Source organism: Dermochelys coriacea, chromosome 1 (genome assembly GCF_009764565.3).
Source record: "Dermochelys coriacea isolate rDerCor1 chromosome 1, rDerCor1.pri.v4, whole genome shotgun sequence".
In the NCBI taxonomy this organism is placed as follows: Eukaryota; Metazoa; Chordata; order Testudines; family Dermochelyidae; genus Dermochelys; species Dermochelys coriacea.
In genome coordinates, this window is record NC_050068.2 from 27,735,333 (window position 1) to 27,762,715 (window position 27,383).

At 43.7% G+C, this 27,383-nt stretch overlaps 1 protein-coding gene across 3 annotated transcripts; it reads left to right on the plus strand.

The window, feature by feature from the left end:
* The first annotated feature begins 128 nt into the window (after positions 1-128).
* On the plus strand, positions 129-27,230 carry CEP57 (centrosomal protein 57). 3 transcript variants are annotated; one of them, XM_038387937.2, is made up of 11 exons: positions 129-502; positions 9,396-9,552; positions 12,990-13,169; positions 15,344-15,465; positions 16,026-16,142; positions 19,195-19,272; positions 21,441-21,545; positions 21,696-21,776; positions 22,563-22,807; positions 23,587-23,731; positions 25,916-27,230. In XM_038387937.2, exons 1-11 carry the CDS (start codon positions 473-475, stop codon positions 26,147-26,149), a joined length of 1,494 nt encoding a protein of 497 aa, XP_038243865.1. In that variant the 5' UTR covers positions 129-472; the 3' UTR covers positions 26,150-27,230. The 3 variants fall into 3 exon arrangements, with proteins under 3 accessions (XP_038243865.1, XP_043360111.1, XP_038243866.1); XM_043504176.1 differs by lacking the exon at positions 21,441-21,545 and having other exon boundaries at positions 340-502; XM_038387938.2 differs by lacking the exon at positions 9,396-9,552 and having other exon boundaries at positions 340-502.
* The last annotated feature ends 153 nt before the right edge of the window (positions 27,231-27,383 follow it).

Consider the following 27,383-nt stretch of genomic DNA (forward strand, 5'->3'; position numbering starts at 1 on the left):
ACCTGTTCTGATTTCTCATTGGCTAAGAGGACACGCGAGCGTCTTGACAAAGACCATCCTCTTCCGCCGCCCGCGATACGCGCCTGAGCAAGAAATACCTTATTTCAACAACAAACCTTGACGTCACTACTCCTCCTCGATTCGGTTGGTCGGATCAAGCGATTGCGAACGAGGCTACGCCCCATGCGTCAAACCTTCGCCTTCTATTGGGCAAACTGCTTTCTTTATCATCTGATTGGACAGCTGATATGCCAATCAAATGTCGGGTTGTGACGCACAACATTGTACGCCACAAGGGGTGGGACCTATGCTGGGCAACCCTGCTCTTTCCTCCTCATTGGTCAGTTGCTATGTCGGTCAAGCAGCACCTTGTTGGCGTAGAGGCGCCTCTGGTGCTGGCGTGGGGAAGGCGGCTGTATGGGCGTCGCGGCCTTAAAGGGGCCCGCACCGCCTGTGGTCGCCCCGTGGGGACATGGCGGCGGCTGGGGACCCCCAGCACATGGTGAGACATGGCGACGGGGAGGGGGCGCTTCTCTGTGCACCGGTATGAGCCGGGGGCGAAGAGCTCCGAGGGCTCGCCGGGGGGCCAAGCTCCTGTCAGCCTCGCCGCAGGGAGAGGGGCGCGGGATTCCCCACAGCACGGGCCTGGCTGGGGAACCCCCCCCCCCCCGTCCCTAGCACGGCTCCCGGTGGGAGTCCCCCCGTCACCCTCACAGCACGGAGCTGGCTCGGAAAGACCCCCGATTACTCCCCCGCAGCCTGGACCGTGGTGGAAATTCCCCCTCTCATCTTCCCCGCCCCCGCCCCCAGCAGGGATTCTGGGAGGAGACCCCCTCTGGACCACCCCGCCCCCCTCTCCTGAGCAAAGACACCCAGATTGCCTCCTGCTCTGCTCCTAAGCCCAGATCTGGCTGGGAAAGGCTGCTAGAATCAGTCCCCTCCTCCAGCACAGTTCCTGGTGGGGAAAGACCCCCAGGATCGCATCCCTTCCCCCTCAGGGCAGATCTTGGCGGGAGTTCTCCCCACCCCCTCCTGAGCACTGACCTGGGTTGGCTGGAGGGTGGAAGAAGGTGCCCCCGAGCACCTCCATGCTTCCTATAATGCAGATAAATAATATTCATAGCTTTTATACATCTCTAGGTCTCCAGCTGTTTCTTACCGCCCCTCAGCAGCTTGGAGCTGGCTAAAAAATTCCAGTAACATCATGGTGATGCTGCATGGAAACTAATAAGCTAATGGCACATGTTTACTTACAGAGGGCTGCACCTGTCTCATAAGAAAACTCATAATATTGTGTGAGTGATGCAGAAAAATATACAAATCTCTGAGTGTAAAAGCTCTCTGAGGTATTGCTGGTTTTTAGAGGGAGTATCTGTATTGCACAGCACAGTTTGGTATCTGTGGCCACCAGAGAAGTAGTGGGGACCAACACAGTTTGATAAGAAGAGGTGTTTACATTATTAGAAACTGAAGCTAAAATGTAATCCAAGCAAAGTAAATTACTAAAAGATATTGAACATCAAAAAAACATGTTTGCAAGAGCAAGTGAAATTTTAAACTCTAAATGTCTTCAGTCTAGTGCATTTCTATGACAGGTCTTCTGATAATGCTTCAGATGTTAAAAAACTGGCCCTTTTAAAAGTGTTGCTGTTACCTCAGACTCTGGTATAGTGAGGAGGGTAAATTCCCATCTAAAGGACTTTTCTATACAAAAGAAATAGAATGTTGTAATAGTTTTTTGTTTTGTTTTTTGTTTTGTTTTTTTTAACATTGAATTTGTATTTTCCAGCACTTTCTGGTGTTTGCCAGGGTTGTTGGTTTGATGATGATTGCTCTAGGGCTCATCAGAGGCTCAATTCTGCACTACTGAAGCTTAAAATTAGGCATTTGCTTAAAAACCGGGCTAAATCAAGGCCTAAAAGCCAAAAGAATCACAATCTAGGGACCAGAAAGGTATGTCTTTACTGCAGCTGGGAGAGAGATGTAGGCAGGCTTGTGCTTGCTCAGCTCAAGCTAATGTGCTAAAAATAATGATGTAGACATAGTAGCTCAGGCTCTCAAGTTTTCCTGGCCCCCTGGCTCTGAACTTGGAGGCCAGTCTGAGCTGCTACCTGAGCTGCAGTGTTTACACTGGTATTTTTATTGTGCTAGCTTGAGTCTGTCTACCCAGGCTGGGAGACTGCAGTGTAGAATTACCTCAAATGTCCCCACATGCATCTTTCCCAAGAAGCCTAGCTCAGGGAAGCATAGCAGGACCCTCCCTCTCCCTACTCTGACTTCCATGAGAAGGGGAGAGAAGAAAGCATGACTGTTGAGGAGAACACAATAGGACAGAAGTGAGGGTGCTGTACAGGGCCATAGTCTACCAGGCCACTGGTCCTAGAGAACTGCCTGGACAGTGAAACTAGAATTGCCATGAGAAATGTGGTTTCCCCACGTTTCTGGTCTGCTGCCTTCACCTGACATTCGTGGCTCTCAGAAGTGAAGTCTGCTCTTTTTGCCAGCAACTGCATTTGTGAGAGGACGTGCAACTGCTGGGAGGGCGTGGCGCATGAGCCTGTTTTCTAAGAACTTCTGGCAACGGGCCATAAACCATTAGATGAAAGCACTATTCCTACTTCCTGGGCCACAGGTTAGAATCAGCTGCCCAGGATGACTGAAGCATGGGCTATGCTTAAAAGTTAGGCTGATGTAGCTACAGTGCTCAGGGGTGTGAAAAATCCACATGCTGCGCACCAGAGCTATGCTGACCTAACCCCTGGAGTAGTTCCAGTTGGAAGAATGCTTCTTTCGACCTAGCTGCTGTTGACTGGGGAGGTGGAGTTTCTACAGGGATGGAAAGTTCTGTTGCTGGAGAAAACCTATATGCTGTGCTGCTACAGCGGTTTGGCTATGGCACTGTAGTGCTGTTGCAGCACCTGTACTATAGGCAGGGCCTGACTCTGCTTAGCTTCTTCCGGTTAGTCCCTAAGTGGGAATTCTAAATGTTATTTCTTCTGATGGGACAGAAGTCCGAGCAACAGTCTTGGTCACAAATCAGAGAGAGGATTGAATAATAAGTGTAATCTCAAATATACTGTTAAAATGTGTTTTTTTAAAAGTGAAACCCATCCTCAGTTGAGGGTTTACCATACCTGCTCTGTTAGAATTTTAAATGTTGGTGGAGTGAAAAGTGACAATGCCAGCTCTTCATGCTTTGGAGTAGCAAGTTTCTGGATTTAGAAAAGTTCACCCTCAGAGTGTTAGGCTATGTCTATGCTACAAAATTATGTTGACCTAAGTTAAATCGGCATACAGCCACTGCAGTTATTACATTGCTTGTGCGTGTGCACGCTACACACCTTGTGTCGGCGGTGCATGTCCTCACCAGGAGTGCTTGTATTGATGCATAGGTCAGTGTGGAGCAGCTCCCTAAAACCAGTAACAGTTGATGCAAGTTAGTGTCTACAGAGACATTGCATCGACCTAACTACATGGACCACGGCTCAACGCTGCTCTGGGAGGTAGTATTATTAAGTCAGCCTAGCGGGCCAGTGAAATCAGTGGTATTGAAATTTAATTGTAGTCACATCCAAAGATAGGCTGACGTAAGCTGCCTTGCATCGACTTAACCGTGTAATGTAGACCAGGTCTTAGTATGGTGCTGAGTGACTCTTCAGTGCTAATGCTTTTTCTCTTGTGAGGGCTCAGTTGAACTCACCATTAGCTGCTTATTCTTAGCCATACAGATAAGTGGATTTAGCAATAAGCTATTTAGAAGCATTCTAAACTTGGTTACTTGTGCACTGCATCATAACTACTCGGTGCTCCTTTCGCTGCTTTCTGAGTAATAGGAGCATAATTACTCAATCTGTTTTTTCATGGAGTACCTGAGAATAGGTGCTTAAACTCAATTGTATACAGCACTATTCAGAGCTGTGGCTAATGAAGGGATAGTAGGATAATTCTGTTCTTTATAGGTTTTTATACCATGCTGAACAATGTACTATCTGAGCACCTTCCAATAGAGCATTAAGCAAAGTGACTATACCTCTATCATATGTTGTTTGCTCTCTCATCCTCTCCTCTGAGGGTAGGGTGACCAGACAGCCAGTGCGAAAAATCGGGACGGGGGTGGGGAGTAATAGGAGCCTATATAAGAAAAAGACCCAAAAATCGGGACTATCCCTATATAATCAGGACATCTGGTCACCCTATTGGAGGGTAACGAGTGGAGTGTCTTGTTTTGGTAGAGTTGGGGTTGTTTTTTTTAATGGGTAAATATACCTGTTGCTATGTGTTTCTATTAGAGAAAGCAAGGTCAAAGAAATGTGCCTTGCATTTGGAGTGGAAAGCAGTGAGGTTTGTTATGGTTCTTAGTTCCTAGGGGTTTTCATTCTGCAGTCTTGGACCCCAGAGAAGTTTTTGTTCCCCACCTAGGTGAGCTTTACTCTTATTGAGAGTTTCATTGTCCCAGAGGAGCAACGGTTTCAATCGTAGCGTTCATCTTAGAGCTTTAAATGGTCTCTGAAGTATCTTGGGCCTAAGCCAGGGAGCGCTTTGAAGAGAAGGACCAAGAATTTGCACTTGATTAGAAATTCTACTGGAAGCCAGCGTAGAGATTGTGGTGCTGGTGATGTGTGATGTGCTCACGGTAGCCTGTGTTGCTGAGGAGACACATTGCAGCATTTTGTATTAGTTGGAGTTTTGGAAGTGTCAAAGGTTACTTTCATGCCAAGGTATATTGCATTGCCGTATTCCAACTGAGAGATGATAAAGGCATGAATAACTGAGGACAGGTCTTTGCTTGCTAGGATGGGATGGAGTCTTCTAGCCAGCTGGAGATGGCAGAAAGCATTACTCGCAGCTATTGCCTTGGGAGAGCTTGCATCAGCAAGGAATCCAAGAGGACTCCTAGCCTATGGACTGAAGTGACCAGTTGAGGATGGGCACCTTCAATCAAAGGATTGTACAGTGGCTGAAAACTCTTCAGAATATTTCCCACTCCCCACCGGTATCACCTATGCTTTGCTGGGGTTGAGCTTCAGCCAGCTGATCTCATCCAAGCACTGCTGAGCCATATTAGTGGTAGTGGCGTGGTTGTATGTGTAGGATAGGTAGAGCAGCGTGTGTGTCATCTGCATAATGCAAACACTTGCATTCATGTCATCTAACCAGGTCACCTAGTGGCTGCACATAGATTGGAGAGAGAATTGATCTTTGTGGAATTCGAGAAGTTGAGGGGTCTAGTGGTGAAGGTGTAGGTTTCCCATCATTACTCTTCGGGTATGTCCCTCCAGGAAGGACTCTCTCCATTTTATCACATTACTCCTGCCACTTGTCTCAGGTGAAATAGTATCTCATGGTCCGTATCAAATGCTGCAGAGGAGTCCAGGAGGATGACAATAGATGTTTGTCCTCTGTCCATTGACAGGAAGAGATCATCCCTTATTGCCATACTAAGGCACTTTTGCTTCTGTATACTGGGTCTAGAATGTTGGCTTTAGTTACACGAGCTTGTAGTTGACCTTTGGCTGGCTTCTCTATGAGCTTGCTCAGTTTTGACACTGGGCAATGGATGGCTAAGACTCAAGTATCCAGGGTGGGTTTCTTCAGTGTTGGTTGAACTTGCGTGTGCGTGAAGGAAGAAGGGAAGATTCAGTCTCTGAATAAGGTGTTAGCAAACTTTGGTCCGGAATGGCACCAGTTGTTCACAATTCTCTTCCACAAGCCAGGAAGGACATGGGTTGGATTTACAGATCTTGCATTGGGACTCCTTTATGGTGTCAAGAACTTCTTGATGAGTGAATATATTGAACTCTGGGAAATGCAGGTGGACTGTTGGTTGGTGGGTGCAGGCAGAGTGGATACATGCTGTTTGAGAGAGCTTTCCAAATGTGCATGATCTTTTCAGCAATATGATAGTTCCACACAGTGCTTGGTGTTCAGCTCCAGTCTAGGCTGTAGGTACTCAGGATTGATGAAGTGATTTACTGACCTGGAAAGCTCCTTGGAAAGGGATTTGGCAGCCTCAGTGGAGATTGATAGAAAGGTGATCTTGTCCTGTAATTAAGGCTACATTTTAGTCACGGGTATTTTTAGTAAAAGTCATGGACAGGTCACGGGCAGTAAACCAAAATTTACGGCCCGTGACTTGTCTATGACTTTTACTTTATACCCCTAACTAAAATATAGGGCCGGGGGACACGGTGTTCTGGGGAGGGCAGTCTAGGGTGCCGTGAGTGCTGGCGGGAGAGTGGCTCAGGACCCCTGCTGGTGCTGGGGGGGAGGTGTGCGGTGGGATGTGGCCTGGAACCTCTGCTGGTTGCGGGAGGGGTGCAGGCGGCAGGCAGACTCCCTACATGGCTCTGACCGGCGTATCCCTGCAGCTCCATGGGGAGGGGCGGATGGGGGGGCTCCGCACGCTGCTCTCAACCCAAGCGCCAGTTCTGAAGCTCCCATTGGCTGGGGACCACAGCCAATGGGAGCTGCGGGGGTGGCGCCTGCAGGCAGTGTGTGGAGTGCCCTGGCTCCCCCGCCTAGGAGCTGCAGGGACACGTTGGTGGAAGCCAGGGAGCGCCCCCCGCAGGTAAGTGTTGCCCCGCACTCCAACCTCCTACCCCAGCCCGGAGCCCCCTCCCACACACCCAAACTGCTCCTGGCCCAGGGGTGCCTGGATCGGGCAACCCTTGAGCCAGCATCAGCCATCGCAGAAGTCACAGAGGTCACGGAAACCGTGACAGACATGCAGCCTTACCTGTAATACAGCCTCAGTATAGTCTTTGAGGGATTTATTACGTTTCTTCCTGTCTGAATCAGCCTTTGTTTTCTGCATAAGTACTTGAGTTGCTGCCCCCCCTCTCCATCTGACACAAGGTGTCCGAAAATTACGGGTGTCTGTGTGGGTATGGGGAGGAAGGGGTCATTTGTAAGACAGCGTGTCAATGGCAGAGGCCAGTGCAGAATGATGATTATTCCACAGGTCCTTGACTCTTCATCCTATGACTGGAGTACTGCTGCATTTAGCAGTCTTTGGAATTGGTTGTAGTTCATGAGCCTTCGTGGTCAAATCAGGATGACTGGTCTTTTCTGTTGCCTGAGTCGTCGGCTTGCTGAGGCGATGATCTGTCCAAGACCGTGGAATGTCCTCTATTTTGATATCTAGGCTGAAGATCAGGGTATGAATATTATCTATGTGAATCTGTTCCACCCTGCATTTGTGCCATCCAGCCTAAGACCATCGGATTGCTATTCCTTTTCTCTTAAAAGGTACTGTACCTAGATACTGCCTGCAGAAAGAAACTCAACTGCAAAATTCCTAGGCAGCTTTGCGAGTTAGGAATGTAAAGGAGTTGGGTGCCAGCCCATTCATGCCTGGCTCCAAATTAAAAAAATCTCATGAATCCTCTCCCATTCCACTTCCCTCCCTGCAGACTCTCTTCATCTCATGACCACCTCCTCTTGCTGCCTTTATGCAAGCTTACTACAGTTACTATCTGGAAGAACCCTCCTTTGCCTTTCTGCCTCCTGGGTTCTCCCTTTCTTTATAATCTCATCTAACTTAGTACAACCTGTACAAATCTAATCTAAAAAGGTGTTTGCTCCTCTTAAATTTAAGAGTATTATTTATGCTATGTCTACACTACGGACCTTACAGCTGTACCGCTGCAGCTGCACCATTGTAGGTCTGCGTAGCCGCCCTATGCTCTCCTGCCGAGATAATTCAACCACCCCGAACAAGCAGTGGTAGCTATGGCAGCAGGAGATGCTCTCCTGCCGGCATAGTGCTGTCCACACTGGCGATTTTGTTGGTGCATCTTATGTCACTCATGGGGGTAACGCCCAGGAGAGGGAACAGAAGGTGTGGTTGGTGAATATGGTCCATGAGTTAGACTGACCTTGATGGAGGTCCCTCCATTTTCATGTTCACTTTTATACATTTCAGGTTGCATTTCCTGAAACTTCATATGCAAAAGGGGTCCTTCCCATAAGAGTTCCAAAATCAGAAAGAAGATTAAAAAGAAGTAATGTTACAAAAAGAATTAAGCCAATCTCATGAGGTTTTTTTTTTTTGGGGGGGGGGGGGGATGGGGAGTCTGTCATGATGTTTGAATTGTTGAGGTTGGCCATACTGTGATTTATTGGAGTGATGAGTGCTGTCTTACTGCTGCTGTATAAGCTTTTCTTGAACCTTTTAAAATTCAAATATCCAAGTCTGTGATCCAAGTCGCTATTTTTCAGTAAAAAGAAAAGGAGTACTTGTGGCACCTTAGAGACTAACAAATTTATTAGAGCATAAGCTTTCGTGAGCTACAGCTCACTTCATCGGATGCTTATGCTCTAATAAATTTGTTAGTCTCTAAGGTGCCACGAGTACTCCTTTTCTTTTTGCGAATACAGACTAACACGGCTGCTACTCTGAAACCTGTGATTTTTTTTCAGTAAGTTACAGAACATCTGGAACAATTCAGTCCTGTCTCAGTTTGTGGAGTAGCATATGAAACTGTTCCTTGGCCACATTCATAAGTAAAATGTACTTGACGGCATGATATTATTTGGACTGTGGCAAGAAATGTTTGTCTGAACTATACAATAGTTAATACTTCAAGCTGGGGGTTGTCAACATTGATCCAAAGTGGATGGTTATGTGACTCTTCATTGCAACATTCGAACGAGATTAACAAATGAACATGATTTGTAGCCAGATTGTTCTCAAGGGAAATGCAAATAAGTAAAGGGGGCAAATATTTATTTTGCTTTATGGAATTTAATGTTCAAGTGTTTAAATAGTCTAATCTGAAAAGAAAAATTGTGCCTGTTGGTGGCTAGGTACCACTTAAGCAAATAAAGAAAACCGCAGTTGATTATATGTCCCTAGGCTTTTCCATGCAAACATGTTTTTTGAATCCTGAAAACGTGTTTATACATGCTGGGTGCCAGTATGCAACCAGCCTGTCCCCTTCAGTTGTGGGGAGTAAAGGGATAAAAGTCTGAATGCCATTGGTGCTAGGGCAAGTAAGTGAAACAAGGGAATAAAACAAAATAACTTCTTTCTTTTTCTTATTTATATCAGACCCTATTTTTGAGATGAGTTAGGGTGAAAATGAAGCTCGTAGTCCCAGATTGTGGGGCAGGAAATCTGGCCTTTGCAATGTAATTATATTATTAATCTTTTGCAGTGCTCATGAAAATCAAAATCCATCTGAGCACTCCGTCAGTAATTAGGAGGAGCTGAGGAGGAGAAATGTGTACTATAGCTGGAATAATTTGCCATCTCCCCTTCCCAGGCTCTTCAGAGGGCATCTATTAGCCTCTCCCCATTCTTCTGTAGCAAAACCTGAGGGCATAATAAATACCATATACATCTGATTCTCCCTGCTTGTTGCAATTAGTAACAACTTTGTTTCATTTTTCAGGGTACTCTGCGTGGAAGTTGTAAATCTGCGTCAGTCACAGATGGACTCTCTGCAGCATCATTTGTAGATTATCCGAAATACAAACCCTTCATTAATGCTGATTTGCAGCGCTTCCCTGAGAAACCAGTAATTCCATATCCAGAAAGTAACAGCAGAGGTAATATTTTAGTCCAGCATCTATTGCCCTGGGATGTAGGTGCCATGTAACAAGCATAGAGCATGCCCACAAAGGGCCGTAATCTCATTGTCTCTCCTGCTTTTACCCAGGGGAGATAGAGTTTAATCTCTCCTCTCTTACATGTCATTTCTCTTTCCTTAGTTCCTCCTGTTTTGCCCTCCTCACTGTCCCATTATGGATCTGTCTGAGGGTCACAACCCCCAGTTTGAGAACCCCTGCCATAGTTGGAGTCCCACAGCTGAGAATCTTCTACCTCCTGTGCCTGAAAGTCAGACCTTGAGCCAGTCAAGCTGCACTGAAAATGAGTGTGATACCCTGGATGGATGGGTAGCTGGCTAATGACCTTATAAAGTAGCCTGTCATTGACATATGGTCCTTCCTCCCCAACTCCCCCAGTGATTAGGGCTTTAATTTTTGCTCAAAAGTGGGGTTTGAAGGAGATGAGAGGCGCTCGGTTTAGGGGAAAGGGCAGGATACAAAAGGTAGAAGGGGAAGAATTGCCAAGGGAACATTTAGAGGACATGGAAAAGCACTACACGTGCGGGGGGATGAAATGAAATGAGAGCAGAGTTGTATGGAGGGGTGGATTTGTGAAGAGTTTGAGCTTCCTGGGGGAAAGATGGAAGGATTAAGCTGAACCTAAACCACGGGATTCAAACTCTAGGTTTTATAAAGTAGCATAACATGGTTGGAGTGGCTGTGGTAATGCATGTTGTAGTGCAGTCTGACTTGGGAAAGGCCTGGTCCTTAATGGCCAGTGTGGTAAACTCCTAGCACAGAGTGCTTCTTAAATGTAACATGTGCTCTGGCACATAAACTGCTTTCTTTGCTGATAGTGCTGTTGATACATAATTAAAGGAGCAATGTGGCCAAAACATGGGAGTATTTGGTAGTGCAGGAAGAGCTCTCCTTCTAATTATTGATGAAGGTCTATTTTCATACGTTGCCTAGTGGTAAACTGAAGCCAGGGTGTGCATCTGGTAGTAATCCCTTCTGGTTTTCATTGTTCAACACTGAAGACCTGTTAACTCCAGAACATTGACTTGGAAAATACTCTGGTAGCAAAAATGTGAGAGGTGGTGTTTTGTTTTGTTTTTATTTTATTTTATTCAAAAACCATGCTGTGTGATCTGTACTGTAATTAAAACAAACAAACAAACAAAACTCTAGTCTCTTGCTGTCGTATTGGGAACAGAGCCTTGCTGTCTATAATCCTGTGTGCTTGTTAGCTCATCTGAATATTTAGCTACTTTCCACTGACTGTTTGTGTCCATATTTTTAAATGCTACAGTTTCTATAGCTGTAACATGAAAAAATATACACCCATGCACTTATCATTCATTTATATATTTATTATTTATTAACTAGTTACTTTAAGAGTAACAATGTTTTTTGTCCGTCTACAATTCGGTGTTTGACGTCTTTGCTTTAGAATTTGCCCACTGTACTGTAGTAACTGTTTTTTCCCTTTTGTGATCTTATATCAAGAGGTCAATATCCGCCCTTGCATGTATTAATCTTTTTAATAAATGCACCTGCTTTGTTTTCTTCAATGTGGGTTTTGGTACAGAGGTGTCATGTTAATGTGACTTTAACAATCTTAATCTTCAGATGTGGTTTCTGTATAGATGTATTCTGCTTTAATGGGACTGCACATGGGAGTAAGGGTGTGGATCCCTTTGCAGAATTGGGGCCTGTATTAGACAACACAGTGGAGATCCATAATACCTCCAATGGGGTTTCATCTCAAAATGATGCAATTTCTTTTTTGACTGTCTAACAGCTGACTGTCTAAAGATTCTGTGGGATAATTGGTGGTTAAAGGAGGAATTTGAATTAAGAGAAGAGTGCAAGTGAAGTGGGGAGGGAGTTCCAAATCCAAGGGGGAAAAGGGGCAAAAACAGCAATGGGAGAAGGATACAAAAGTGGCGCCTTGAAGGGCAGCTTAGGAGGAAAATAGAACAACACTGTGGAGAAGAGAATTTTTGCAGCTCTTCTCACTCATGTTAGCCTCCCTGGTTGCAGTGAGTATTCACAGTGTAAGCTAATGCACCAGTTGAGTTTGTAGCCACACTAAAATGCTAGTGAGTAATTGTTTATATGGGGGAGGGCAAACTACGGCCCATGGGCTGGATCTGGTCCGTCAGGGCTCTCAGTCTGACCCGTGGGATTGCCAGCCCCGTGGTGCAGCGGGGCTATGGCAGGCTCCCTGCCTGCACCACTCCCAAGAGCAACTGGCAACATGTCCCTGCGGCTCCTGTGGCGGGGTAGACGGTTCAGTGCGCTGCCCTTGCCTGCTGGCATCGTCCCCTGCAGCTCCCATTGGCCGGGAATGGGAAACTGCATGGCGGAGCTGCCTGCCCCATCCTACCCCCAAGAGCCACTGCCAGACATAGCCACTTCCAGGAGCGGTGCGGGGCCAGGGCAGGCAAGGAGCCTGCCTTACCCTCTGTGTGGCACTGCCACCCCGGAGCCACTTGAGGTAAGCACCTGCACCCTGAACTCCTCCTGCAATCCAACCCCCTGCCCTGAGCTCCCAACTCCTACCCTGAGCCCCCTGCCGCACCCCTCCTGCACCCAAACCCCTTGCCCTAAGCCCCTTCCTGCACAGTGCACCGCCTCCCACAGCCCATACTCCCTGCCTCCCGCACCCCAACCCTCTCCTCAGGTCTACGTTCATGGCACTGCATACAATTTCTCCATCCCAATGTGGCCCTCGGGCCAAAACGCTTGCCTACCCCTGGTTTATATATCCTGTTGATCTTATAGTGGGGTATCAATCTTGCGCCTTACTATCACTTCAGTTTCAGCCGCCTTCTACCTGTATGATCGAATGAGAGATGCAGTCAGCAAATCTGTTGTTGATTGTTAATTTAAAGGCAATTTCTCTGGTGTGACTGAGCACTAGTTCCACTTGTCCTGTATGGCTTCAGTGCAGGTAGAGTTGAAGGGGGAATCAACCTCACCCAGGAAAGATAACCAGTGACTCTTGTGATATTGTCAAGGGCCAGAATCAACGTGTGGGTAAAGGGGCCTGGTAGTAGGGGCTGTGCTGTAGAATTTTCTCCCAAACCTCTAACTGGCTTCAAAACTGTATCAACTGAAGCAAGTTTGTTCAGGCCAGTGCAGTCTGGTTTACCAAGTGCCTCAAGCACTTTGAAACTATTCAGCTGAGACTGTTTTAAAATTAGTGAGGACCTTGGGGAAATTTCCCCTGTATTGACCAGACTTAAGGGATATGGGTGTTGCATGAGCCTTGGCATGTGGAGGGAGTGTGGGAAGGTGGCAAGAGGAGGGCGTGGTTGGCATTTGTTAATATATTAACACATTTTAAAACAAACCCTTTAATACTCGGGTTGCCACCTGAGTAGCTATCTCTTTCTGGCATGTAATGAGGATGTCTAATTCAATTACAGCAATATTTTCTGCTCTGAAGAATCTTCAGGAGAAGATTCGCCGATTAGAACTGGAACGGATTCAGGCAGAGGAGAATGTGAAACACCTGAGTAAAGAAACATCTGACTATAAGAAAGTGCTAAGTGAGCAAATACAACAGAGGGAGCACTCCAAGACAGAGGTGTCCAAGCAAAATCAAGGTTTGTTTGTAGCCTTTGCATGGTCAGGGTGCTAACAATACAAACTCCACCCAAGGTAGCTGACGGGTTTAGTGTATTGTGTGGGAACATTCTGCCAGGAATGAACTGTTTGTGTATTGCGCCCACAGAGACTTAGGGCTTGTCTACACTTAAAATGCTATAGCGGCATAGCTGCACCTTCACCGTTGTAGCACTTCAGCATAGACGCTACCTACCCTGACAGGAGGGGTTCTCCCATCAGCATAGGTAATTCACTTCAACCTAGCTACCACTTCTAGGGGATGGAAGAATTCTTCTGGTGACCTAGCTTGTGTGCTCAGGGACTTAAGTAGGCTTTACAGCATTGCTCGGGGTGTGTGGATTTTTCACACCCCAACTGATGTAGTTTAAACCAATTTTAATTTTCTAGTGTAGGCCAGGCTTTAGGGCTTGTCTACACAAGGAAAATTGACTGGAACAGCTATTGCAGAATAAAGCTCCCTGTGTGGACACTCTGATTCTAGAATAAGAGTGTCCACAGGGGGAGTTATTCCAGAATAGCTATTGTTCTTTAAATTTATACCCTACATTATTCTGGAGTAATTTACTCATGGGCTACATCTACACTACTGCCATAAATCAACCTACACCACTCAACTCCAGCTACGGTATTCATGTAACTGGAATCTATGTACCTTAGGTCGAGTTACCACAGGGTGTACACCGTGAGTGGTCAACATGAGAAACTCTCCTGTCTGCTTGCCTTACTCTTCTTGTCGGGGGTAGAGTATAGGGGTTGAGTGGAGAGCCATCTGCTGTCTATTTGGCAGGTCTTCACTAGACCCACTAAATCGACTGCTGGTGGATCGATCTCAGAGCGTCGATTCCGACTGTAGTGTAGACCTAGCAATATACACACTCCCTTAGTGCATTAGACCTTGTCTACACTGGGAAAAGTTAAACATTTTTCTGCATTATTAGAGCTCTGCAAGGGCTGCCAACGGTGGAATATTTTGATCTTGTTATGAGTGTAGCCTATGTTCAGCAGGATTGGAGTGAGGAGTCGAGTGTTCACTAATGTCCTTGGAGTTGAAGAGGTGAAGTCACTCCCTGAAAAACAAATGGAATAATTCCAGTTGTGCTCAAATGAAGCTAGTGGTCTGTGATACATACGTAACAGTTCCTGTTACCATATCTTATGTCATTGAGCAGGATTTGCAGGATTCTGATTGGACTCTACAATTTGCCAGTTGTAGAGACTGTACATTGTGATTGTTAGACAATTTATAGACATTCCAGCAATTAGCACCAGGATTTTTCAGATGAAGTGGCCAGACTGACTTCCTCAGAGTAGGAAAAGGTGTTGGTTGTGCCACTGAACTAGAGAACCGTTTTGAAGATTTTTTATTTATTTATTTTTTTAATCACAGCTTACTTTTTCTGTTCAGCTATGGAGGAGGGAGTGATGTTTTAATTCATATGAAAGCTTCCTACAGATTCTACTCTATTGTAGAGCCCTGTGTGAGACTTTTTTTTTTTTTTAAAAAAAAAATCCCAGTCCCATATCGCTCTGCAATACCCACTCTCTCTCCCATCCGCTCTCGTATTGTTTCTTACATTTTTATCACCCTCCCATCTGCAAAAACCTTAAATCCTGTATGAGAGTCAGATTTCCCTCGTGCTACAAAAAGTCCAGTTAAATAAATTATATATATAATATATGTAATTCAGATACAAGTTTTACCACTACAAGAATAAAATAAATCTTGCTTAAACCAAGTAAAAATATACTTTACGTGTTATAATAGACATCAAATCTTTTCTCTCTTAAATTTATGCATTAAAAGTTTTTTGTTTTTAAAGAATTTTCTTGTAAATTACCACAGTCTGGTGGTTTTGGTGTGTTTTTTTTTTTTTTTTTTTTTTTTTTGCCTACCCAGTCTTGCCCATAACAAAATGTTTTACTCACTCTCACTATTATGGCAGCGGGTCCTGTAGAGGACACAGAATCCTAGTCCCACTGCAGGACTCTGTTCTACTGGATGATTGGTGTCCACAGAAGGACTTTTATACTGTGAGCTCTTTGGGGCAGAGACTGTTCCTTTGTTTTGGAGCAGCACTTAGCACGTTGGGGATGATACCGGAAGCGAATTGACTGACTGACTTTCACATTTCCACTTTCTCTGATATCTTAGAACTATCTTCTCAGCTGGCAGCTGCTGAATCTCGTTGCAGACTTTTAGAGAAGCAGTTGGAATATATGAGGAATATGATAAAGCATGCAGAAAACGAAAAGACAAGTGTCTTGGAAAAACAGGTAAATTTACCTGCTAGTTTACCTGTTAATCCAAGTTTACCTGCTAGTTGTACTAGAGAAGATAATGAATTAAGGCATGATTTGAGTAATCACTGTAATTCTGGCACCTTTAAATGTGATTATGTAGCTTTAACTAATCTTTTATCTAAATAAATTAACAATAAAATTCTCTGCTCGTATCTGCCAATCATATTTCAACTGATATTTTGCTTTCTCCTTATGAACACATCTCTTATTGAAGACAGTAGATCTGCTCTCACAGCATGATACTGAACCAATAAATCTTGAGTCTTAGTTCCCTCCAATGACAGATCCATACCTCTAGGGCAGTGCTTGGCCCTGCCTGCAACCCCTCACCCCCAACTCCTTATCTATAAATAATAATTTCCCGTTCATAGATGTTTACATCCTTAAAACATTTGCAGAGACTTATCCTGGTTTCCTCATTGCATTATGTGATGCCTCTGCATGTTCTCAGACTCAAGGTTTGGATGATTGTGGAGGGTTTTGTGGTGATGCATTTCTAACAGTTTTTGGCTTTTTTCCTTTTCTCTTCGTAGGTCACTTTAAAGAGAGACCAACTTCTAGATCAATCTCATGTTCAATCTAAATTGGAAAAGCTGGATTTGCTGGAACAAGAATACACCAAACTAACTGTAATGCAGTCACTAGCAGAGGTCTGTCTTTCCTCCTGCATGCTAGATCAGATTTGTCTTGGTCATGAGTATTGAGCATATATTGGTCCTCTACCAAAAGATCACTAATAGAGCTGAATGTGTGTCCTGCAGGAAATTCTGATATTTTTAACATTTTTGATGCAAATCAGAATTGTAAAGTTGAATTTTTTTTTTTTTGTATGGAACAAATTCTGAAAATTTTTAACATTTTTATTTGAAATAAAACATGTAAACCTTCTCAAAATTGAGAGGTTTCATTTTGGTTTGTTTAAAAGACCCCAAACTCTTCATTTATATTCATTTCAACATTAAACTTCATTTTCTTACTGGGGCATGTTGCTTTATAGGAGTTGTAGTTTGGGAATCCACTGTATCCATTCACTCACTGACCAGACTGATACACCACTAGGGTTACCACCTGGCTGGTATTTGACTGGCCTGGACAGTTTGATGGTTGGTGTTTTTTTTTTTAAATGGATTTGCCAGAAAAATAATTTAATATGCCAGGGTTTTTTTATAGTGCGTCTAAAGATTTGCATTATTATCACAGTGCACTGGGATATCTAATGTTAAAAGTTTGTGTTAAAGATGCTGCAGTGTCTGCCCACCAACACACCACGTGCATGTATGAGAGGGTTTGAGTCATGTGAGAATGAGGAGACATGCGATGTTATCAATCTTATCTATATGTGTTCTCCCTCTTGATACTATAAATGGTTCTGTGTGGAGGGGGGGAAAACGTTGTGGAGTTGCCTTGTGGTTGGAGTTTGGAGTTGCAGAGGGATAGCCTTGTTGGAGACCCATCATTTCAAAGGTGGTAACCTTCTGTACTACACACAGTGTTATTGGAGGCAAATCTTCATTGCATTATGGAAGATGTAGTCCAGCCAGGGAGCTTGGCTCCTAGGAGAGAATGGGGGCTTGAACTACAGTGCCCAGAAGGCAACGCACTGATAGGGAAACAGTTTATTTTATAAAAAGAAAAGCAGTACTTGTGGCACCTTAGAGACTAACAAGTACTGCTTTTCTTTTTGCGAATACAGACTAACACAGCTGCTACTCTGAAACCAGTTTATTTTATGGAACTTTTTGAAACTAAACATTTTCGGTCAGTTCAACACAACACAATATTCTGATTCAGGTCCAAGTGACCCAAAAATGAAATATTTGTTTTCTTGATGAACTTAGATATTTTGAGGCAAAATCTAGTTTTTGGTTTTTTGTTGTTGTTTTTCCCCCCCCCCCCCCCCCGTGGAAAATCTGAGCCAGGAAGTTCAGATTAACTCTAGTGACTAAGGCCTTGTCTAGACTACAGAGCCTTTGCTGGTATAGCAGTGCTGGCATAGCCCCTGCTGGAGATGCTGTGTAAGACTGGAGTTCTTCTGCCGGCATCACTACACTACCTCCCATAAAAACACTAGCCAAGTTGACAGAGGCACTCTCCTATAGCATAGTTGTGTTTGCAACAGGGCTTTGCCAGCATAACTATCTCAGCTAGGGAGTGTGAAACTTCATTGACTTTAATGCATAAAACAGGCTCTTAGTTTTCCAGTGACTTTGCAAGACACTAAAAATCATAGACTGCGTAGAGAAACTGGATGTGTGGTTTATTACAACAATCTCTAATCCATTAACAAACTCCTTCCCACACCCCCAGCTAAGTTCTCTCCCATTTCTTTCCCCCAATGTCTGGTGGGGTGCCAAACGACCTGTCCAACCTTATCTTTAGCTGTGACACTGGGAGTACCTTTCCCAGACCTGAAGAAGAGCTCTGTGTAAGCTCGAAAGCTTGTCTCTCTAACTAACAGAAGTTGGTCCCATAAAAGATATTATTCCCACACCTTTTTTTTTTCCTCTAGTATTCTGGGACCAACACAGCTACAACAATACTGCATAGACTTAGTAATGCACGTAACTCTGTTGGGGCAAAATGTAATATTTAAAAAAAACCTAACAAATATGCTTCCATATCACATCAATTGGAATTTTTTGTGTTTTTTCTGATGACCGTTGGAGTTTGGATTATATTAGGGTGCAGTGTTTAATCTTTTGGTGTGAAGGTTAGGCCATGTTCTAGAGCGGGGTGGGCAAACTTTTTGGCCCAAGGGCCACATTGGGGTTGTGAAACTGAATGGAGGGCCAGGTAGGGAAGACTGTGCCTCCCCAAATGGCCTGGCCCCTGCCCCCGGACTACCCCCCTCAGAATCCCTGACCCATCCAACCCCCCCACTCCTTGTCCGCTAACCGCCCCCTTTCAGGACCCCACCCCCTATCCAACTCCCCCTGCTCTGTCCCCTGACTGTCCCGACCCCTATCCATACCCTCGCTTCTAACCATCCCCTGGGACTCCCAGGCCTATACAACCCCCCCGTTCCCAGTCCCATGGTTTTTTACTTAGAAATCTCAGGAATGAGAAGTCTGGTCTTCTCTGGCTTTGCTAGAAGACCACTTGGATGTCTCTTATGGATTTTTGACCTCTGTCGTTAATTTACGGTCAGGATGTTCAAAGACCTCCATTGTCGCAAATGTTTGAGACATTTTAGTTACAGATGTTGAAAATAAACCCAAAATATGTTTGTCTCCATTCTAACTTGCACAGTATCTGACATCATTAATTTGGTAGTTCTTTAGATGTCTCTTTGGCCAGAGACACTGGACAAAACTTAAATTTTAATGTAAAAAAACATGCTGAACCATTTTTAGGCCTTTTATGTATTTTTAAAGAAGGGCAGTCACCTCCATTTTTTTTCCTCTTTGTAGGTTATACCCTTCACTAATTTGCTCTTGACTTTCAGGCATTGTAATCAATGTCTTATTGAAATAAACGTGGGAAAATCCAGTGTGTTCAACTTTAAATATTCAGGCATGCTTGTACTTGTTAAAGACAGATGAGACTCCTCAACAGTTACCATGAATCTGAAAGGAGTCTTCAGTCTAAAACAATGTACTGAACTATTACTTTTAACTTTTGTTCAAGTTTCTATTTTAAGACTTCAGAAAAAAGGAACCAGGCATTCCATCAGTAACATTTTTCTTATTGAACTTCAATTAGAAAAAAATGAAAGAACTGGAACAGAAGCTCAAAGAGGAGGAACATGCAAGGAAGCTTGTGCAGGAGAAGGCAGCTGAGGTAACCGGCACGTAATCTTTCCTGCTATTTTATTGTGTGTTGCAAGTAGCTTGCCCTCTCATTAAACTTTCATTTAAGCTCACTGATAGGGTCTCTAATGTGAAGAGCTTGTTGCAGTCTTGCTGGTGATGGAATCCAAGCACACCAAAGGCACCACTTTCTCTTCTCGCCTGTTCTTTTGCATGAAGTGGTGGAAAACTTTCTCTGGCAGAGCTAGGAATGGGGGAAGGGTGAAACTTTGTGACTTCCCCAGTCCTGTCAAAAAGAGGGTGTCCGTGGTTTTTATAGTAAACTATAATTTACCCAACTTAAAGTCTGGTGTTTTCTCCAGATGGCAAGTTGTATCCTCATCATCGTATTACCAGATCTGACCAGTGCCCAGTTAACTGGATGGCTTTCAACTCCAGCTAAATAAAACTCCTTGGACTGGATGGAGCTTTTCTTCATTCAAGGCTTCCAAATGGTCTATTCTCCCATGCTTTTACATGCTGCTTCCTTAAGCCCTTTTTTCCCCTAGGAAAGATCAGGACTGCTGCTCTTCCCGAGTCTCCACATTGGCAGACATTTGCAACACATCCTACCCTCTCCCACCCAGACTGAGGAAGACAGGCCTTTTTGCACCAACCATGCTTTAACAGCCTGCCATTCCCAAGGTTACTGAATTATAAGTCCCAAAGAAAGCACTTTTGTGTTTGTTAGATACCATATCACAGGACTCAGCTGAGCTAGCTTTGTTTGGTTCTGCTCTGAAAAGTTTAATAGAAAATGATTGACTTCTTAAGGGTGACTGTAAAAATAGCAGGGTGGAGGTTCCGTGTTTGTGTCAGAATCCATATGGCATTTGCTCAGTGTCCAAGTAAGAGCTCTGTTTTTTTCAACTGCTAACCCTACAGACTCAACCTGGACTCAGCGTAAAGCTGGATTCTTTCCTATTCACACATCCTTGGGGGCCATAATAAGCATCAGTTACATGGATACGGCTGTATTTGAAGGCTATTATAGTTGAATGGTTATAACTAAAGGCAGAATTTGGCCTGCATCTTATTAGTGGGACTTGTTAATAGTGACGAGGGGGAGGGGAATCCAGGGCTATCATTCACCTCAGGTTAAGTTTGCAGGACTGGCAGTTTATGGAGATGTTGGCACAGTTAACAGGGAATCCCACAATTCTAAATTTAAAATCTTTTCAGAGCATAACTATGCTTTAATTAGATCAAGGAAAAAAATTGAGTCAACACTTCACAATAACTAGCAATGTGTAGAGGACAAAAGGATACCATCAAACCAGTATTGCCTACATCAGGACATAAACCTCTCGGACCAATGTACATCATTAGCACACAGAGGATTATTTTTTTATAGTGCCAAAGTAGCAGGAAGGTAACACTGAACGCCAGCACCGATGCTTGTGGAGAGATTGAGGGGTTCTCGCATAAATCCTGCATATTTACTTGAGATGGGGATGGGTGGCTGGAAATAATTTCTAAAGTCATGTCTTAGACCTTTCAAGGAAAAGAATTAAACTTTTTACATGGATCCATTTGCATAGTGATCACTCCAAACCTCGACTCTTTCAGTAAAATGTGGAATGTATTCAACACAAGTCAACCAGAGTGGAAGGAACTGGGATGTCCTCAGACGTGGCATCATTTACTGAATAGGCAGGGCCAATATTTTGACAGTCAGCAGTGATGTAAAGGAACTGCATGACTGTACTGTTTCACACTTGCCCGCAGGGAAGTGGCTTGTGGCTCATTCAGTCTCTCATTACGACTGGCAATTCTTCTTTGAGCCAGAATCCATGGTGGTAGTTTAGATCAGAGGTTCTGAAACTGATCCGTGAGCTTGGTGTTCCAGCCATGCACTTTTCAAAAACTTTTTAAGCGGGTGTATGAACCAATAAAGTTTTGGAAGCACTGGCTAGATGTACTTAGTGTCACTACTGTTGTTGAACATTGCAGTAATACCAAAAGACCTCAAACACATGGGCGTACTGTTCTAGGCACGTACATGACCTACAGTAAAGGACAGACCCTGCCGCAAAGAGCTTACTGACTAAATTGATCCTTGGCTGGCCAGTCCCAGACTTCAGGGTTTGGTTGTTTTTAGGTTTTTTTACACTTTCCAGTTATTTAAAAAAAAAAAATCATAATTCCCACTATTCACAGCTTCAGACAGGATTGGAGACTAACCGAATACTGTTGCAGGCAGGAACACCATCAGTTCCTCCAAAGCCAAGGAAAACAAAGAAGAAAGCCAAGCAGCCAGACAAGGTAACACGCTCTCATTGTAAACTGTATTGGGAAGGAAGGAGAATGAAGTGGGTGGGTGGGAGGGATCAGATAGCTGGCTATCCCTTTTACTAGAAAGAAGAGGGGGATGGGTTTGACAATGTCACTTCTAATGACAATTTCTCTTCTTAGAAACGCCCTCTTACAAGACATTACCATGCACAGCCCCGCTATAGGCTGAGTCTGGGTGATGTGCCATTTGTAGCTGGAAAGGTGAGTGGGATTAATTCTGAATGCCTACAAATAGCAAGCTCTGGAGAATTTTACACTTGGAGTTCAAAGTTAGTTCAGAAGATGGGGCTCTGGGTCACAGTTGCCAACATTCATGTGGACCCTGACTTTCACAATAAGCCAAAAGTCAAGCTAATCCCATTTCAAAACAAGGCCAAAATAAGACTATCCCTAAGAACCCCAACACTATGTGACTAGATTCCCCCTGCGTGCAGTCTGGGACTGTGGTGGGAACGATGTGCAGCCCTGACTCTCTCCCTGCCTTGCCCCTGTTTGCTGGGAGCTGATGAATTAAAAAAAAAAAAGCTACTAGCCAACAAGCAACTCACAAGCCAATTAAGCCAAAAACGAGCCCAATTTCTGCATTACACCCCCCACATCCTCTCCCCCCCCCCCCCCCCGCAGGTTTGGCATCTTGTTTGGTACTCTCATGACACAGAGTGGTCAGGCTACTTAACAGTTCTATTTTCCTTCCATTAACTTTTAATTTTCACTCCAGCCTTTCTTGCAATGCTCTGTTCCGTTTTCTGTAACACTGAGCTGGCATATTCAGAAACATCTCCCCTGCTCTCTGGGCTGCTAGTCAAACACTTTTCGCAAGTACTGATTGACTCCTACACAGATCTCTTCTTAAAAATAAGTCACTAGCAACAACAAATCAAGAAAAAAATCGCAATTAAAATTGTTTCTAAATAAAATGTCCTACAATCTCTCCTGCTCTAGGTTTAAGAGATCTATTCACATCTACTTTACTTTCTTCCCCTTCAGTCTACTAGTCCCAGTCATTCTGTTGGAGCCAATGTTCAACATGTGTTGCATCTAATGAAACAACACTCTAAAGCTCTGTGTAACGATCGTGTGATCAATGATGTTCCAACACTTAAGCTGACTGGCAACTCATCTCACACCAGCAAAGGCAGAAAGTCGTCTCTTTCGACAGGCTCCTCTGCATCCCAGGAAGAGCTTTCTGAAGTGTTGCTGACTTTGCAGGATGAATTTGGGCAGATGAGTTTGTGAGTCCTGTGATTACATTACAAATGTGGATGCCAATGATTTTGGTTTGGTGTTGGGAGTTTTCTGGTGGTGGTGGGGGGGTTATACAGCCATTTATCCAAAGATGATGCATGCTTTTCGGCAGGGGTGGATCAGGTTTTAGTTCTGTTCAATCATGGCAGCCTTTTTCCCCTGTAATGTTAACATTCAACTTCAGGTATTCCTACACACTAATACTGCATGGCTCCTTGTATTTACAAGCAGAAGTTCCAAGGGGTGCACCTCTGAGTTCATTCAAAAGACATCAGACAAGTGGGTAAATGTGACTACTCTTTTGGGTATTGCCTTGCTATTCTTTCTGCTAAAATAGTAATCTAGTTATCAGGATCTAAACTGCTTCGCTAGTCTCACATATCATCTATAGTAGGAGCACGGACCTGAAATAGCTAATGCAAATGAACCAAGAAAATGCAGAATGGAAATAGGACTCTCTCCTCAGAGCTGACTGAGCGCTAAGACTATGGCTATAGGAGGCCACCCATGTAATCTTAAATTAGTAATATTTAGGTTAACTAATTTGATCAGTCCTCTAGTACAGCAGCAGAGGCTCCATGTATGCATTCCACATTGACAGTGCTCACAAACAAGAATGTTATAGACGACTGTTATGAAATATATTGAGACAGTTTCTGGTTACTAATAATATGCCTCCCTAGAGATGTAATTTCTCAGGCAAGTGGGCAAACATTGTAAAGTTGAGAAAATCATGCCCAGGCTTTTTTTCTGCTTTATGTGAAAGTGATCACCTACAGCTAGGAAAGCTAATCCAGGAAACACCACCAGGTGGCCTGAAGGAAGACCTGGAGCGGGAACTTGAGGCATTGGTGAGAAGAATGGAGGCCAAGGCAGACCAAATAAGTAAAGTCCGGAAACATCAGACACGGGTAAGTCAGTTGCCTGTAGTTGCGCTTCTGTAAAATGATTATTTTGAGGAATCTTTTACTGAAATGCTGCTATAGCTGAATTTGGAAGAAGCAGACATGACCTGCCTTTTGTGCTCCCAGGAGAGCAAACCATTTGTACATGGGGAAATCCCACAGAGACATTTTGCAAGTTGTCAAAAGACTTGCAACTAACTTATTTTCCTCAATGTATTTTGTTTTTGGTCACCCAAACTTTACTTAGGAAAAGGTCCGGGTTCCCAGTGTCTATTTTCACTGTTGCACTACATTTTTGGACAGTCCTCTTCCTGCATATGCTGATCTATCTGGTCTTGCTTTATAATTAGCATTTCACAAATATTGGAGGGAAAGTTAAAGATAGATACTTTGATGAAAGATTTAATCCCATATCTGATTCTTCTTTCTCCGCTCCTCCTTCATTTTACTGAAGTTTGCTTTGCCCCAAAGGTCAAATGCAGTGTGGCAAGCCTATTCAATTTACATTGCGGTGATGCATATCTTTGTGCAGTTTTCAACCCCTTCATCTCCAGCTTTGACATTGTGTGTGCTCTAGAGATAGAAACTTCATCTGCCTAAAGTCAAAGTGTTGAAGACTTAAACTGCAGATGTCATCTGAAATCAAAGGCAGTTGAGCATATTTCCCACACATTCACTAGATCAGAGGTTCTCAACCTTTCTTTCTGAGCCCTGCTCTGTGTTTTTAAATAAACAAACAAACAAAACCTCCATGGCCCACCTCTACCCCAATAACTGATTTTCTGCATATAAAAGCCAGGGCCAGTGTTAAGCCCAGGCCGCAGGGGCCCTTGTGAAGCCACATTGCTCAGGCTTCAGCCCCAGGTGGTAGGGACCTGGGCTTCTACCCCATGTGGTGGGGCTTTGGCTTTCTGCCCTGGGCCCCAGCGAGTCTAATGCTGGCCCTGCTCGGGGAGGCCCCAAACCCCTGGTTGAGAACCACTGCGCTAGATTTTCAGTCAGATGACTGAAAAATTCATAGCCATTAACCTATTCTGCAGAGGAATGTCTATGCCAGCAGAAAGAAAAGGAGTACTTGTGGCACCTTAGAGACTAACAAATTTATTAGAGCATAAGCTTTCGTGAGGTGAGCTGTAGCTCACGAAAGCTTATGCTCTAATAAATTTTAGTCTCTAAGGTGCCACAAGTACTCCTTTTCTTTCTGCTGGCACTGAAGTGCTGCTATAGCTGAATTTGGAAGAAGCAGACATGACATGCCTTTTGTGCTCCCAGGAGAGCAAACCATTTGTACATGGGGAAATCCCACAGAGACATTTTGCAAGTTGTCAAAAGACTTGCAACTAACTTATTTTCCTCAATGTATGTTGTTTTTGGTCACCCAAACTTTACTTAGGAAAAGGTCCGGGTTCCCAGTGTTCTCACTCCTTTTCTTTTTGCGAATACAGACTAACACGGCTGCTACTCTGAAACATATGCCAGCAGAAGAAGTTAATTAGTTATTCCTGTCTAGAAACTGAAACAGTTGTTGCAGACTGACAGGCATAGCAGTGTTGATATTTATGTCAATATGAATGGTTCTGCATAGGTACTGTATGCCCCGACTAGTAAATTTTCCTGTACCACTGCAGTATTGAGTCGCGTACTGTCCTATTTACACATCTTTACAGCTGATGCCAGTTCTTTATACCAGTCTTTTTTAGTGCTCTTGAAAGTGATACCTCAGATAGCTGCTTTCTAAGGACAGTGAATGACCTACACAATCTGTAATAGGTAAAGGGGAAACTTAATTTTTCAGTAATCTTTTTGGGAAAAGTTGGGCAGTGGACTGGAGACTTAAGTCAGTTGTAGGTCAGTTCTTACCCACACGTCCTCACAATTGGGAAACTCCCCTAGAATCTGTTAATGTGTGTTTTTGTTTTTTTTTAAATAGCTAATAGTAATTCAGAACACAAACTCCACTGGAATCAGAGATTTTATCTCCATGTTCTTAAAGGTTTATGACATTGTGCACTTGGCTATAGAAATAAATATTCCAGGAAACTGGCTGTCTTGGTTATAGATTCTCAGCTTTCTATCTGAGTCACCGGCACAAATGAAAGGGGAGATTTTAATTCCATTGGGAGAAATAGAAGAAATAAGTAAACTGAAGCGAGGCTGCTCTTAATGTTTCTCTCTGGGCTTTCCTTTCAGCTAGAGAAGCTCAAAGAATGTAAGTCCAAAAAGTCTTGTGCTGAAGAAACAAGAGACAGCCGGAGTGCAGTTAGTGAAGTGAAAGTAACAACCACTGTGACAACCAGGGGAAAGGGTGCTGGCCCCATCAAAGTGAAACCTGGAGAGAAAAGCCGGAAAAACCTTCAATTGTTGCGGGACATGCAGAGTATACAGACTTCCCTTCAGAAAGATGACATCAACTGGGACTACTGATTTTCTGTACTGGTCAATAGTTTCCTTAAACTCCACCAGTCTGAAGTTTACTTCTGACGTTCCAGGTCTAAAAGAGAATGCCTTTCCTACTGAGTGAAAGAGACTACTGTATACAAAGTGCACTTTTTAAATGTAAACCCCCCATTTTGCAGCTGTAGGTCTGATTTATTATGGTTCTAATTCATGCACAACACCAATAGGAGAAAGCAAACCTCATTTCTAATGTATCTAACTACTGAGTCTATATTCAACCCTCCATTATCTCCCCCTTTGTCAGCTGTACCCTTCCTTCCACCATGCCTGCGGCAGGATGTTTTATTTCATTGTTCACATGGGTGGCTTGTCTAAAAGGTATGTGTGGTATCCCAACTCTTGCTGTTGAACTCTTCTGTACAGGGCTGCTTAAAAGCATATCACCATTCAAAAATGAAGCTTTAGCCACAAGTCTAAAAGGTGTTAGCAGTTGCTGGATGTATACACAGATGCTGTCAGCACAGCCTTTGAGAACACAAGAAAAAGCATGAGAACCTCAAGTGTTTTGTTTAACTATCCAGTTCCTGGTCTGTTATCTTCCATTAGCCAATATTAATTGCAATGGACACTTCAACTCACTCACAAAGAAACAACAAAGTAATTATCTTTTGGACTAGTTTTTCTTACCAATTGACTCATTTAATAGTAATGATATCTTTTAAAACTGAATAGAGAAATGTGCCTTCAGGAGACTTTCACTTAATTGTAATGTGGAACATTGGGATAAAATCTATCATTTACTAGTGCACTTTGGCTGGAGCGGTAAAGCATGGACATTTTTAATTTGAAAGTGCCTCAATCATGCCATTCAATGCTGGCAGCTTGCTTAATTTTAACTTGAAATATTATTCACTTTGACTTGGATATCTGCTTTTGTAATGGTGCAGGTATAAGTGCTAAATGACTCGCACACCTAAGTGAATGTTATTTATTATATTAATAATGTAAAGAATTTCATAGTAATGGCATGTACAGAAGACAGACTCAAATTAGCTATGTCTATAAAGTTTTATGATTGGAAACCAATAAAATTAACTTGCAAATCTGAGTGAGGTAAGTTGAAATTTCTCTTTACTAACTTTCTATCTAGTGTGCCTTTTTACTCCTTGTAAGACACTGATACCATTTACTCTTTGAATTGACTATCAGACTGTTTAAAAAAATCCTGCCATTAAAACTCACCTCAAGCTCTGCCTGAGCA